The sequence below is a fragment of the Acipenser ruthenus genome, chromosome 20, assembly GCF_902713425.1.
Source record: "Acipenser ruthenus chromosome 20, fAciRut3.2 maternal haplotype, whole genome shotgun sequence".
NCBI classification, from domain to species: Eukaryota; Metazoa; Chordata; class Actinopteri; order Acipenseriformes; family Acipenseridae; genus Acipenser; species Acipenser ruthenus.
The window spans coordinates 6,345,917-6,361,697 of record NC_081208.1 but is presented as its reverse complement, the minus strand read 5'-3'; the positions used below and the strand labels follow the sequence as shown (position 1 = coordinate 6,361,697).

The following is a 15,781-nucleotide window of genomic DNA, read 5'->3' as shown; positions in this document are numbered from 1 at the left end:
CAATTAACACATTTTGCTTCAGAGAGTCGATTGAAACCTGCTGAATAATGTCACGTTAACGTATTGAATTACATATGGCTTTGTAGTTTTCCATATCCTTAACGAAAAACTGACACATTTTAAAATGTAACATTTTAAAATCTAACACGAAATACTAACCTACTACTATTATGGCTTCTGGAAGATTTACCCAATATCATGTTGTAGTTTCTTTGATTGCATGATGTTAAATAAAATATATAAATTATGTTTATGTCGTTTTTGTTTCAATCCTAAAATTCTAGGTGATGCAAAACCTTTAGCCATTGCTGTATGGGTACTAAATATTCAAACACAATTTTAACATCGCTGACAAACAAACCTGAATGTTTCTGATTGGTTTTGATGAAGCATTACAATTAATTCAGAACTCGGACTGTGTAGTATTTTCTAACCAAAAATAACATTTGTGTATTAAATTATGATAAGTGGCAAGCCCAGACTCTGTTTACATCACACCCATAAATAAACATTGGAAACATAAAGCTACGTTTAAATATATATACATAACCCATAATGTAAATAATAGCAATACATAATATATAATGTAACAATAAAGTACATGTTAGTATTGATATAGGATATTGATATTGATATTTGATATGAACTCGGTATCATCTGATTTACATTTCATAGAAAAAAGTGAATTGTTCTATCTTTTTAAGTAGATGTTTTTTTTTTTCTTTTTTAGTATGTTTATAATACAGTCTGTTGGGTTGTATCTGTTATTCATGAATGGATTTATACAAAGTAAAATAATCTTTATCTTGAAATTGTACATTTATTTTAATATATTATTATGTTTTAGACAGATAATCATATAAAAAGCTTTTGTTCTATTTAGAAAAGTAATTATAATAAAACACAACATGGTACGGTTTTTGATCCATTCCATATAACGTTCTTATTAGTTTAACAACTGAACACTTTCGTTTTTTATTCTACAGTACAAGCACCAGTCGCGGGCATTGGTTTGAAAGTATGTTTCATTATTCGGAATGTTCATAAAGTTAGTGGCGGCACCGGGACATCTATTTGGAGGGAAACTTCAACTGAAACAGAAAAACTGTCAATGTGCCCAAGCAGTCTGTGTGTGTGTATATATATATATATATATATATATATATATATATATATATATATATATATATATATATATATATATATATATATATATATAAACATTTATGTATGTATGTATGTATGCATCCAGGCGATTGAGAATATATGTTTGGATAATATAAATATCGTTTAAACTAATATTATAAATATATTGTAAACCTGTTGATAACAAGAAAAAAAGAGCAAATAATACCTTTAAAACAATACAAGAACGAATAAATTGCGTATTTCGAGAACCAATTATATAGAGGGACTGATATACGTGCAGTTGTCAATGTATACGAAGTATAAGGACCTGCTTGACAGGAAATGTCACTCCACAAACCAGGCCATTTTGAGACGATAAAGAATTTTCACAACGCGAGTTGTTGCTTCGTTAGCAATTCCAAGAAGGAAAAAATGCCCTCACAATTTAATAACTTGAATTGAACTCCTGCCCAGACATTAACGCTGTTCCCACTCCTCGTGAAATATTCATAGCCAGAAGCATATTGGTCATTTCTTCGGTATTATCAATTGTGATGATTAAACTGTGCTCATTTATTTATTTATTTACCTACTGTAGCCAAATTGCCGAGTTGTTTTTATTAAGTGTGCATGTTGCATTTGTTCAAGTAACTAACTGATTACAATTCCTTTTGATGTTTTTTTCAAATGTGCTAAGCTACTAAAGGTATGTTGTTATCTTTTCAAAATAAAACATTTTTATATAAGTAGAACAGAAAACAAACATATAACAATTGTCTTGGTTAAAAGAACTCCGTTTGTTTTGAAGTGTTTGAAATAACTGCTTAGCATAAAGAAACTTTGCTTAATCGAACACTTTTTTTCAAAAATATAATGTAATGCATTTTTAACATAAATAACTTTTAAATTACATTCTATATGATGGTTATAAAAATGGAAACTGTAAACAAATATTCGTGTATTTTCTGGGGGGAAAAAAACAACCGTGTAGCTAGTAACGACCGCAAATGAAAGCAGGAATACGAAATTAGTAACTTCAGCGTCCTCATCTTGTTAAAGGTGTGTTAAAAATATTTTACATTTATATCATATGGTATTTGCGATTTAAAAATGAAATTCGTTTAAAAGGGAAATTCCAGTTCATTGAGAATAATCAAACTTTTTTTAATTAAGAGATGCAACTACATTATGGAAGGTAAATATTGCTCAGATCAGATACTATCAATTATATTTCAAATATCTTTCTGAAGTAAATCTCAAGTATATAAGGGTTATGGTGTACCACTTCTGTTCTAACAGCTGAAACATATAAACAACAAATACAATATACGGATTTTGCACTCAATCATAATTGCGTGGCTATAGTATATGCCAAGGTTCCCCAGTGTCCCAGTGGTCTCAGGTGAACAATGTAAATGGTGTTTGTGTTCATCGTTCAGGATCAGTTTAACCTGCTGCATTACAAACGGAGTATCGCCAGGCCGGCTTAACTCCCACGCTATTAAATATTTATTATCAGTCGGCGGTCAATGCCGATGTATATACAAATTGTAATAAATCAATGGCTAATTAAATATCCCTCCCTCCCTTACAGATTCAAGAGTTATTGCTGTGATAACAAGGACGAACTATTGTACCTAATAGACTATTAACACAGTAGTTATGCGTAACGAAAGCTTAATTGTTCATTTAGGGCGCTTAGCGTTGCCCAGCAATTTCTCAGCTGCCTAAAGCGAAATACTCATCTGAAGTGAAGTCCCCCTTATTTAGAAATTGCATCTACTTCACCCACCTTTATTAGAATATGTGCTGTCATTTGTATAACCCTGTTGTGCCTTGAAGTTTTTTGTTTTAATTCTTTAGAAAGACGTTCTTCTAATAAACAATGTTCAATATAAAGGGTTCAATAGCAGACCAACTGCTAGAACCATTAGGGCTTGCATAATTATAGTGAATACTTAATTAGGAGGTTGTTTTCTATAACACAATACTAAAAAATCGACATAATTTGAAGGCGGCTTTTACCGGATTATAGGTTAGGATGGAACCAATGATCTGGTTGCTAATATAGTACAGGGTCTTATAACATGCGATTATTTATTATCTACCTTCAATCAGTTTCCATCATTTAAAGAATGGATAATCCTAAAATTACATGTAGGGTTAGCTAATCACTAACAAGTCCTGCTCATGCAGAACTAATTTATACAAAGAATTTTCGGCCAGAAGGCCATCGCGTGACGCTTATTGTTCTTAGTGGTACTGTAGCAGTGACATCATTTCCAACAAATGGAAATTGTGAAGGGAAAAATAATATGTTAAGTTCCATGTTTTTAGGTCAGAATAGGGTCTTTCCAGCTCACGTGGACTCAATTCTGGGCAGTTGTGCTCTCCATTTTTGTGTGATGATACACGTGAGTCAATTCATATATATATTTTGGAAACACGTTTTATGATACCAACTTTATTTGCCTAGGTCAATTCGGTCAAAGATGATCAATATTGGTATTTTATTACCATCTTCAGACACTTTCTCACCATGTGGGTGGCATGAGTTCCACAGCTCTTCTTTTGCAGGACCTGGCACCATTTTCACAATTCATATAGAAAGATTGAGTAACCTCTGTTGGTCCACTTCAGCTGTAAAGAGTAAATTATTCATTGATCAGTAAGTTAATGTAATAGATCCTAGGCTGATTTAGGTATTTCTTAATTAAATCATTTTTATCAATGTAACAAATGAATTCAAATTCTAGCACAGCGATGTGTTATTATCACATTGAGGAGTGTATTAGCCAAACCATTTGCATTGCCTAAAAGCTCATAGAGAAAAGTAAACCCCATTCCAATACAGGTGTATTGCTCTGAAGAATACCTATACACACAACGCAGAATTGCCTCCAGTTACACTGTCTGGTAATGATATGGTTCAGCAATGGACTACAGTACTACTGCATATAAAACACTACCACTGTGGTACCAATCCCTATGGTTCATACCATTGCAGCTGCACTGCCATTGCCTGTTAATACACAACAATTATATGGAAGCATTGTTGTGGTACTTTGTCACTGAAGATGATTCTATGAGGGGATGTTCACTGTGTTGAATGATGGGCTAATAATGGGTAGCAGTATAGCTCTTTGTGATTTTCACTTTCATTAGCAGAAAAGCTCAAAGTGAAAGCTGAAAGGGTTTTTTTTCTCTGTCTGGGTCTCTTTGCTGCCCTTAGTAGAAGTCAGTTCCACCCGAAGCTATGTTAGTTGGAAAGGGCATTTCTTACTAAACTGGGTTTGTGTGGAGGTTTGAACTCCCAGGGTTGATGTCGTTGTTTTCCTAGCGATTAATCATTGTAACCTAAAATACTGTTTGAAAAGAAGTGGCAACTCATGGTGAATTTGCACAGGATTTTTGATTACCATGGTTTGCCATGGTTTTATTATGCTTTACCATACTGTACCTCTCTGGGCTTTACAATGCTTACCTTTCACTATGCTTTATTACATTGTGCTACGCTTGTACTGTGATACATTTTTATAAGGGAATATTGGGTCCAATGCATCAATGTATATTAATTCCCTACAAATGTTACATGAAATAAAAAATGCAAACAGGACCTAAACACTTCTAAACACATAACCATGTTTTTTGAGCATCATGTTTACCAGTGTCTTGTAAATATAAATAGAAATCTCAGTGTTTAGTATTGGCTTCTAAAATAACTGGACTTTACAACACCAAACCATGCACAGAAGGCTATGGAATAATTTAGTAAGAAGACACCAAATCATATTTCATTGTAAAATGGTAAATGACTGTGGAACACTGCAGCTTTAAGAGTTGCAGAATTTTTTTTCCTGCAAGCAACAATATATGTATTAGTTCAATTGTTGTGATGAAAACCCTGCAGTTTTAGCAGAGATTGTGTTAAGCCATTAATCTGGTTCTAAGATGTCCTCTTTTTGTCTATGTGCAATCTGGTGAACATATGCTGCTACTGCACCTACAGAGTGTTGATGTACATAATGAAACTTCATCAGCTATGTAACTGTAACACTTTTGTATAAACATTGTTCTGTTCATAGTTTACTAAATCCATGCACTGTAAAAACATAATGGTGTCTTTTCAATTGATCTAAACACCAGCCCTGTTTAAATCTTTAAAGGAAATAAAATGGCAGTTTTTCCCATTTATATTTTTATAACAAACCAAAAAAGTATTTAGCTGTCCAAATGCTTCATTTCAAATGCATTTATTTTATGGTGTGTACCCGGATAACGCTGCTTACGATTTTCAGTTCCAATTATTACCTGGGTTGTACGTTTGACATATTATTAAGTGGAAATAATGCTGCTTTTAGTCAGATTTACAGTTCGTGGGTGGGGGTGGGGGTGGGGGTGGGGGTGGGGCATAGGTGCAGAGAGGTCAAGTGGCTCTCCCCCAGGTCACAAAGCCAGGCACAAGCTGAGCTGGGATTACTAGCCTGGTCCTCGTGGCACTGGGGCAATGGCCTCCTTTTCTTAGGAATAAACGAAACTGTCTTTGAAAAACAGGAATACAATGTGTATGCCATGGCATGGACAGTCCTAGAATTCCTTGTGTTTAAGGAGCTGTTTTCTTTGTACCGATATCCCTGTACTGTCTTGTATTAATTATGTGATAAATAAGGCCTCGTCTCTCAAGCTGTATCTGCATTAAAACACGTATTCCTATTAAAAGTTGATCATCAAGGGCTCCCGAGTGGCGCGTCTGGTAAAGGCGCTCCGTGTGGAGTGCAGGATACGCTCTATAACCTGGACATCACCACTTTGAGTCCAGGCTATTCCACTGCCTAAAAATAATTAGATATTCTAAATTGAGAGAAAATAATAAAAATAACTTTATTAACTACTAAATTAAAAAGAAAGTTGATTGTCATGAAAGCCTCAATTCACAAATGAATCACCTTGCCTGTATTTCTTTTTATTACTAGCACATGCATGTTTTCATTTGCATGATTGCTTTTCATTAATACAGATTTTGTTCAATGCATATATTTTATTACTATGTCTAATGTGTCTAAAACTGTTTTTGTGTGTCTGTGTGTCTTCCATTTTAATATTAAACACATTGATTATTGTTGATCATTTTCTGTCTGATATTCAATTAGGAAATTAATTGCTGAAATGCATTCTGCTCTCCAGTATAGTGATATGTATTTCATTCATTTTTAAACATTAGTTTCTATCTAATTAGCAGAGAGCGTTATGAAAAACTTACTTCAGTGTTCTGCATTTGTCCTTCGTGCTAAGTCTTACTGTATTTTTATGGTTCATAACTAATACATCCCCTAAAGCTTGCCTGATAAAATGCTTCTGATTATTCAATTTACAGATTACTTTAGGAACAGTCTTTTAATAGATATGTCATATTATTTTTAACTTTGCCCTGCCAGGTGTAAAATGTACTGATTTATTTATTTTATTTATCATCTTCAGTATTGGCCTTTTGGTGATAAAAATGAGTTATGCTGTTGTTATTGCTTTTAACACAATTGAATATAGAACCACAAAATAAAAGTCTATTTATGATGCATAATCTATACGACTGTATGTTGTCTATAAATTTGAGCACACATTTTGGATTTGAAGCAAAGATACATTAATACAATAATTTAAATGGTGCAAACTGTACTAATGTAAAGTTCCCTTTCTGTAGTAGTTTTTGTTGTTGTATACCATTGCTGGTTTGGTTCTTAATGGTAACCAGTATAAACACTGCAGACCCATTAAAAAAATGACACATTTGTTACATTGATAAGTCATCTGAATTTAGGTTATATAATAAAACTCAAAAGCTGGATCATCAACATGTTTTAGGGTTTCCAGTAGCTTGAAATTGATTATTTTTCCAATAAAACAAACATCACATTTTCAAAGAATGATCTTGCAGTGGCATTGAGACTTTAATAATAGTCTCATAAAGACGATTTAATTCCTAAAGCATTTAACAGTATCAGTCTTCAAGCCTGAGAAATGAAGAAGTCCCACTGGGGTAATTATGAGAGACTGTAATGTATGAGTGACGAAAAGAAGTTCTTGAATAATGATTTGCACATAACCCCAGTAAGGCAAGGTAACTTTTTAACTTTTGTTTTTACATTTTGATGAGAAATCTCTGGTGTTGATTGCTTCCCGGATGCCCTGATGACCCGACTGTTAATAAAACCTTTAATATTCCTCAAACAAGTTAAAACAAAACTGAGTGCTGCATATATAAGTAAATGTCAACACATCATAGAACATGCGATTTACGGTAAGTATCTCGAGGCAATTTCACATGAATCTAAAACGACTTTAACAATAAAACGCAATGCACGAGTAGAAACGTTTTCTAATCTGGCGTGTCCCGGTATGTCAAGTGTTACAGCAAAGGTTGAGTAAACTAGCGTAGGTCTACAGGTTGGCAACATTTACGGACGAGAACAAAGATCCTTACTTTATGTTTGTTTTGCTGAACTTAAGGGTCAGTGGTAGCCTGTAGATACGATTTTAATAAATAATATATACTGTATATACATTTAAGGCATTTTTGGTATATGTATTGATATGTGTAGTCCCTATAATTACACAGCAGCACACAATGAATGAAAAAGACTAACTTCAAATAAAAAATAAAAAAAAAGATTCCAGCAGCTAATGTAAGAATGTTATAATATATGCATGCCACATGTACACATGTGCTTTTCATATTCAGTTTAAATTGCGGATAGGAAATTTGTCCAAATGTTTTATTCGGAATATGTGCAATCCATTTAATTTCAAATGTCGGGTATTTCCACTGCATTTCTCTCTGGTGTTTCAGTGATTTCTAGACCAAGAACATTGTAAAATGTATGTATGCCGCCACATTAAATAAGCAGAAACCACACTATAAGACATTAATACATTTTTTATAGTACATGCTTGTCAATTACACACAATTGCCCCAAGGTAAAGAAAATATATGGCAATTATAGGCTATATCCACGCCAGTTAGAAAAGTATACAGTATGTTTTGCATCACCTACAATTTTAAAGATTGAGACATAATTTAATGTCTATTTCATATTAGATTTCGAAATCGTCACATTTCTCTATTTTGGTCAGTTTTTCCTTAAGTATGGAAAACTACAAAGCAGTATGTAATTCAATAGGCCTTTAGCGTAACATTATTCAGCAGGTTTCTTTCGACTTTATCAAGCAAAATTAGATAATTCTATAGGGTGATGCAAAACTTTCGGCCATAGCTATACACTATTTGCACCACTAAATTTAACACTGCCATGTGATTCTGGAAATGTGCCGCTAAACAGGCATTTCTTACGATAAACACTTGTAAAGTATGTATCTGCAAAAGGAATACATGTATGCAAAAATTACACTACAGACCATTTACATAACAACAACTTAGACTTTGTTTCTGCTTTTCAACTATTTAAGAAAAAGCGTTTTGTAACGTTGATTCTTGACATTATCCATGTACAGAGTGGACCCCGTTGACAAAGGAAACGGTAACATGCCTTTTAATTCACCTTGCTTTATCATGTTTTACATATACTTTTCAGTTTCTTCATTTTTTTAAGTTAAGGATGTAAAAAAATCTTAATTTCAAGTTATTTTGAAAAACAATATATTTTAGATACGTATATTCAAAACAGTTGTAACCTGAAAAAATATTACATTCATAAAAATACAACAACAACAACAACAACAACAACAACAACAACAACAACAACAACAACAACAACAACAACAACAACAACAATAATAATAATAATAATAATAATAATAATAATAATAATAATAATAATTAGTTGGTTCTTAAGTGAGTTACCATTAAGTTAAAAACTTCTGAGGTAGCAGCCTTTACTACTGTATTACTAAAATATGAAAGATTACTGTTGACTTTTTTTATTAATGTTACTCACCTTTTAAAATGAAACGTCCCCAGCGTAAAAAAAGAAAAAAAAGTATACAAATGTCTTGTTGTAATAATTGCAATGCAATGCAATGCAATGCAAAAAAAAAAAAACATCTTGACACACATACCAGTAGTTAAATAAAGTATTACAAAGTAAAACAAAAAAAATAAACAATGATACAAACTGATGAAGGAAACAACTAATAGTTGTATAGAACAAAAGGAACGTCAAAGTTACTTTGCACAGTATTCGGAAGCTGTACCATTACTTATTAAAAAAGAAACTCCGAAAGATGAGTCTTAAAAAATCACTGCTTTAGTCTGCATGATTGACAACTCGGAAGCGTGGATAATATTTTCGAGGGGTGCGCGAATTCAGGGGTCTTTAAAAATAGCACAAAAATAAAACAAACATCGTATTATGTTGCATATAAAATAATGTCATAAGTCAATTATGTAACATTATAAACACAACAAGTATTTAATTCCTGGGTGTAAAAAAGGACTTGCTCTGAAATCCGTTGTCCCCCGAGTCTGGCTCCTCTTGGTATCTCCCAAACTTGCTTTAGATTTTTGTTCTCTTTTCATGGGATCTGGCTCATTCTGCTGTAGTCAAGGATTGCTTGTCTCCCTACTCGTCTATGCTTTTAATGGCTTTCTGGACATATTTGCATTGAATGCCTGGGCTTTTATATTTTCCCCACTGAGCACACCCCACGCAATATGGATATCTTGTGGATTTTATGGATCGTACCCACGGTTTGGGCTGTAGAAGGTAAGACTGGCTACGTCAGCCGTTGCAATCGATTTTATACAATATATATGGTGCAGAATATACGTCTGTTTGTAATTATTGCACACGGACAAAACATGTTGCGGTCTCCATACATTTCAGTTTGTTGCAAAGGATGCACAGTAACGATTTCTATCCGCGTTTTGTGGGCGGTGTTGTGTGTATCGCGTTTTATTGTGCAAAAATTGTGCGTGTCTTTTTTTAATTGCAAAACGTAAGGTATGGTCAGTTTGCGTGTGATGGGCACCCTAGCACCGGTTTCCATACCTTATCACCGTACATCACTTGCAACTTGTATAACAAGTAGCCTATATCATTTACATTACTGTGCATTTTTCTTTTTAATTTAACAATTTGTCACATACCATTCTGTATGTATTTTTTTCATTCTTAATACCATAGGTTTTCAAATATTTAATAGCGCTCAAAGCATCGGTCCAATGAATGAAATTAACATAGACATTATAATATTAACAGTAATAAAAAAGGATTGAACAATTATTTTTATCATAAAAAAATATGACACTCCACATCTTTGTGTTAAAATTATGTAATGGATTTAAACTTGGCTGTTGGGTTCAGGCATTTTCTTGCCAATATTTAAACTCATCAGAAATGCTCTATAATTAAACATGCTGTAAAACACGACGGATGGCGACGTGTATCAGTCGGTATTTACTGTACAAGTAACCATTTGCTCATGTGTAATAGAAAATACCCCTTTTATGATTTTGTCCTGAAGTCTCACGCTTTCTAATCTAGGAGAATTATTTTCAGATTGTTTACTTTTTAATGTTGCATTTTGATTTTTGATTCATTTTTGGTCAGCTGTCTGTGTACTCTACGGCACGGCCCATCTTTTGTAGCACCGTGTTATTGAATCTATTATCATTGTATCCACTACCTCTCGACAGTAAACGTACACATCCATCATTGTACGTTATCTACGGCAGTTTACATACAGAATGGCCCCCGTATTAAAAACCTAGGAATTCAGTATTATGATTTAGACGTTTGGGCAGACTAAATGAGTTGACAGAGAAATTTAATTTTATTGACATCTACGTTCATTTGTATATATTTGCACTCACAAAGAAACACCACAATACCTATATTATACTATATAAGATTATTATTATGTTGTAATGCTTATGATAGTTTGCCTGTACAGACCTTTAAAATACATACATTTGTATGCAAAGATAAATAAACATATGCATGTATATATTATAAAATGCATATAAAACATGTACTAGGTGGACACCATATGCTTTAGTGGATGCAACTAAAAGAACATTTAAATAATTAGATAGATTTGCTAATGCTGTATAAACACAATACTGATAACTTCAAAAATGGAATCATACTTTATTAAACACACAGGAGTCCCTTATAAATAACGGAATTGCTCGCTCCTTGCTGTTTTTATTTCGCTCTCAGCCTGCTGACCTGTAGCCCTAAAAAGCAAAAACATTCCAGGCCTGGCTAGTATATTTCAGTGCCTGGCCTACCAACGAGCATCAGGTCAGACCCTAGAGGTGCCCCATTTTGAGACCTGGTCTTTCAGTGTTGACCCTGTTTGAGGGGAAAATGGAGCCAGTATCTGTGAAAGAGTTTTGGTCTCTGTGGTCTTTTATATTTTATTTGGAATACAAATATATAATCGTAGTTTTTCTAAAATGTAAGTTCAACATGGCCTTTGATTATTTTTTAAAATTTTTATTTTACAAAGTTGAGAGGCAAGCATGACCTTGTTCGTATTCACCGGAAATAAGTTGTAGACATTAACACTCCAAAAAGCAACAGCTTTCTTTGTAATGTGTTATCTGCGATTTAAAGTCATTAAACACCTTTTACCATACAGAAAATGGTTATCTCATTTTTTTCATTTCAAGTTAATTGGGTGGGATACAAGTTTACAAGGTTTACTCCTGAAACATTGTATGAATTTTAGATGTTATGCATTTTTAGACAATAAAAACAAATTCCACTATTGGTCTGAATTTAGAAGAATCTTTAAACATGAAAAGTTTGTTTGTTTCAACTCTATATATATATAATGTGTGGTTAAACATACATACATGGATCAATGTAGTCCCGTTTTATAGCCAGTCATAATAAAAGTAATAAAATAAAAACAAAATACAACATTTTTTCTTCCGCCCTCACAATCAATGATTTAATGTCTACAGAAAAATGTTAGCGCTGGCCAATTTGAAAAATTTCGCTGACTGCGTGTAATATATTTCTTAAACTAAAAAACAGATTTCCACGAGGAACACAGTGTTCCACTTTATTTATGCATCTCTGCCTGTTTCACTTACCCATGACATATGAAAGTATTATACAGCACTGCATGAGCCATATTTCATGATTTCCAGATAAAATGGGAATGTTAAGTTGGCCCCTCAAGATAGATCACGGGCAGTGTTCTTTAACAAAGTCATTTGGTTCAAATGATAGCTGTTACTGACGATACTGATTCATAAAAAATGCTAACCGATCTGTTATGAAGAACGCAGCAGCACAATCTGTTATTTGTTTGTTCATTTTGTGTCAACATACAGAGGAATAGAAGTACACCTGCTTTTAGAAAATCTCTTCTTGAAACATTTAGGCCAACGTCCCCTGAAAAGGTGAGCAGGTCACACCAAAGACCCCCTTGAGAGTGGGGCTCTTTTTTCTGCTGCATAGCTCTCCTGCTGTTTGGCCCATTCAACCCACAGATTTTAATCACATCTAGGCTGGAGGAATACATTGGTTGATCGCTCATATGAGAGTCGGGGGCACACCACCAGGTTTCTAAAAAAAGAAAAAAGATAAAAGTAGAGTGATTAGGGGCATCGCTTCTGTTCTGCGTTGAGGCAAGGACGGCGTAACACTTTTCCTGTTCTTTATGATTTCTGCTTCTGTGTAGATTGGTTTCTCATTGGTGACGTCCGTCCGTCTGCTGAAGATTCAGGGCGAGGGGAAATTGTCTGGCGAATGCAATCTCTTTGTGTTCTTTCAGTATTTGGAATTCATGTCCTTGCAGAAGAGTGCTGTGATCAAACAAGAAATCTTTTTTTTTTCTTCATAATGATCGTAAGGGACATGCATGACTGCCACGGTCTCTGCTTTTTGAGTTACATCCAGCTAAAAAATGTATATTAGGAGGGTTAGAGAAGAGGCCAGCTTGTGCTATTGGAGATGTGTTAGCCATTAATCCTCAGGTCTATATTTTAATTGTGTGCTGTTTGTATAATTTGTACCACCTTGCCTGAAAAGGGCAGCATGTATTGAACCTCATGGTTTTCTTTCTCTTCCACTTTGCAGTTTACCCTTTCAAGCCAACGCTTAAGGAATACATCCCCTCATTGCTGGATAGCTAGAGAATCGTGGGTGTAGATTTAGGACACAGCTTTACATTTTTCTGCAGTTTAGATCTGCCGGGAGGGGGACACCCACTGTTCTTTTTGTTTTTGTTGCTTGTTTGAATTATTTATTGAATTTGTATTTCTTTAAGTATTTTTTGGGTGGTTCTGTTTTTAAAAACAATTGATTTAATTTTGTCTTCTGTCCGCGTCCGGTCATGATCCAGCCCATCTTTGCAAACTCAAAAAAGGGTACGAATTAAAACATTACCCAGTGGTTTTAATCATGCAGTTTGGTTTGGTAAAGCCTCGCAGCTTTGGGCATCATCTTGCTTCTTGTAGAATTTATCTGATTCTCAAAGCCGTCTCGCTTTTTGCTTTGTTGAGCTCCTAAGTCTTTAACCGATTTGATGATAAAACAAAATACCATTTTTTTATATGGCCTATATTCAAACCTACATCATTGCAGTACTTGTATTATTATTATTATTATTATTATTATTATTATTATTATTATTATTATTATTTACTGACAGAAAAATACCGATACTGTATGTCAAAATCACAAATATAAGTAAAATAGATTTATTTAGGTCACCGAGAGGCAGGGAACTACATATTTTAATATCCTCTTTTTTGATTGGACAGACTGCTCATGGAACATAACGGATTGCGTTTTTTTTTTTTTTTTTTTATGCCCGCAACCGCCCTAGCGGTTCAACCAATAAACTGAAAGTAGCGCACTGTGCATGAAAATGTAGAGTTGAAAAAAAGGTCAGTGGCGCTGTAACCTAAAAAAACAACTTAACAAACGGGGGGGGGGGGGGGGGGGGCGACTGACAGAACTGACGTCATCTTGTACATTTCCAGTGCTCCGCGGCATCCACTTTAATTCCTAGTTACGCCATTTATTTTACTTTTTTTATATGTAAAAATACTATATATATATATATATATATATATATATATATACATAGTAGTATTCTGTGGCGGCAGATTTTTACCAGATGCCAGATATATTTACCAGTATACAAAAAAAGCCCTTCTGAAACGATTTTAAGGATGCAGCAATGCTCTGATTATCAGATAGCTTTATTTATTAATTATGCCTTGATCTGTGAATGCAGGAACTCTCTGAGATCCTATATATATTTGTCAGTTCTTAGATTCTCCACTACGAGTTTCATAGGTAGACACTGACCTCTGGGTCACAAGGTCAGAAGCACATATCCAGGCTTCGACCGTTTTGGACATAATCCACCAACAAAATGCCTTTTGTGGAGTGCGGCTTATGAAACTGCATAATGGAGGAGATGAGAAAATGGAGGTCCCATCTGCTCTGCAAACATTCAAAAGATCACAGCCTTTTGTCAGAGAAGAGCAAGGGTGGCCGGGCCCGAATCCTGCACTTCTTATTCAGATCAGGGACTCAGGGAATGAGTGTGTTCAGAAAATGGAATATCCTCAATAAATATGTTGCTTTCCGTGCTATGCTGTCACTTTACGGAAATGTTTGCATTATAGCTTTTTCTAGGACAGAATTTCCAAATTCCAGACCATTTTGTATAGAGAGCGCAATCTATTTATTCATGACTTTTCAAAGAGACAAATGATGTCTATCATTTGGAGTCCCTATTACAAAGCAAGTGCAAAGGAAGATTTTTTAGAGGAATTCAAAAATTGCAACAGTAAGGAGCTTATAGTTGCTAGAAGGAGCAGTTAAATGATTGTTCAATTTAGCTTATTGCTAGTTTTATAACTTTATTATAATTGGAAAGAATATATGTACAGTAGTAAATATTAATGTTTTAAATTTTAAGCAATACAAATATGTATAGTTTTTGCAAGCAGACATTTCCTGCAGCATTAGGAATTTTTATATTTTTTTTGCTAGGCAGACTTTATAAAGAATATGCATCAGATTATTGAGATGAGTGAGATTTATAATTAGGGGAAGGGATTCTAAGAAAATGCATTGGGATTTCCTTTCTTTTACGGGTAAAACTGCTACAATTCAGACAAACTGTTCTACAAAATGTGTAATACTTGGTGTATCTGCATCCAGAGTATAAGAATCGATAACATGTATTTAATTTACATATATTACCACTGTGAATGCTATCAACTATATGAGTGACTGTTTGGGTAAAGCTGATCAAGTTACTGTATGTGGGGTTTTCATTTATAAAATGTAAAAACGTTTTTGTTTCCCTCAATAAGAACTAGCTGCAGTGTCAGTTTAACTGTGGTGAAATTAGTTTGCGTGCTACAAAGAAGTTGTTTAACACAGTATGAGATGAATGGTGGAATAAGGGACTCTAGGTATTCAAACAGGGCCGTCTGCCCTCTGCAAATCAAAAGGCTTAAGATTTTCAAACAAAAAACTACAAACATCCACCCAAGATAGTGCTTTTCAATCAATAGATGGGTTAGTAAACAGTTTCAGTCCAGTGAAGATGGTCCGTTTGCACATATTAACCTACTAAAATCACAAACTGTTCAGCCATTTATTTGTAGGAAAAAAGATAACAACAAATGTCACTGCAAAGGATGTGGCTGTATGCC

The 15,781-nt window shown here is 34.1% G+C and overlaps 1 protein-coding gene across 6 annotated transcripts in view; it reads left to right on the top strand.

Annotated features, from left to right (window-relative positions):
• Window positions 1–9,654: 9,654 nt before the first annotated feature.
• Window positions 9,655–15,781, top strand: part of LOC117425646 (ephrin type-B receptor 2) — a 124,837-nt gene continuing 118,710 nt past the window's right edge. For 4 of the 6 annotated variants that reach the window (XM_058993325.1, XM_058993323.1, XM_058993324.1 and 1 more), the window contains exon 1: window positions 9,655–9,845. In XM_058993325.1, coding sequence (XP_058849308.1) covers window positions 9,794–9,845 — 52 coding nt within the window. In that variant the 5' untranslated portion in view covers window positions 9,655–9,793. The remainder of the gene's footprint in view (window positions 9,846–15,781) is intronic. The other 2 variants (XM_058993327.1, XM_058993326.1) reach the window with 1 other exon arrangement.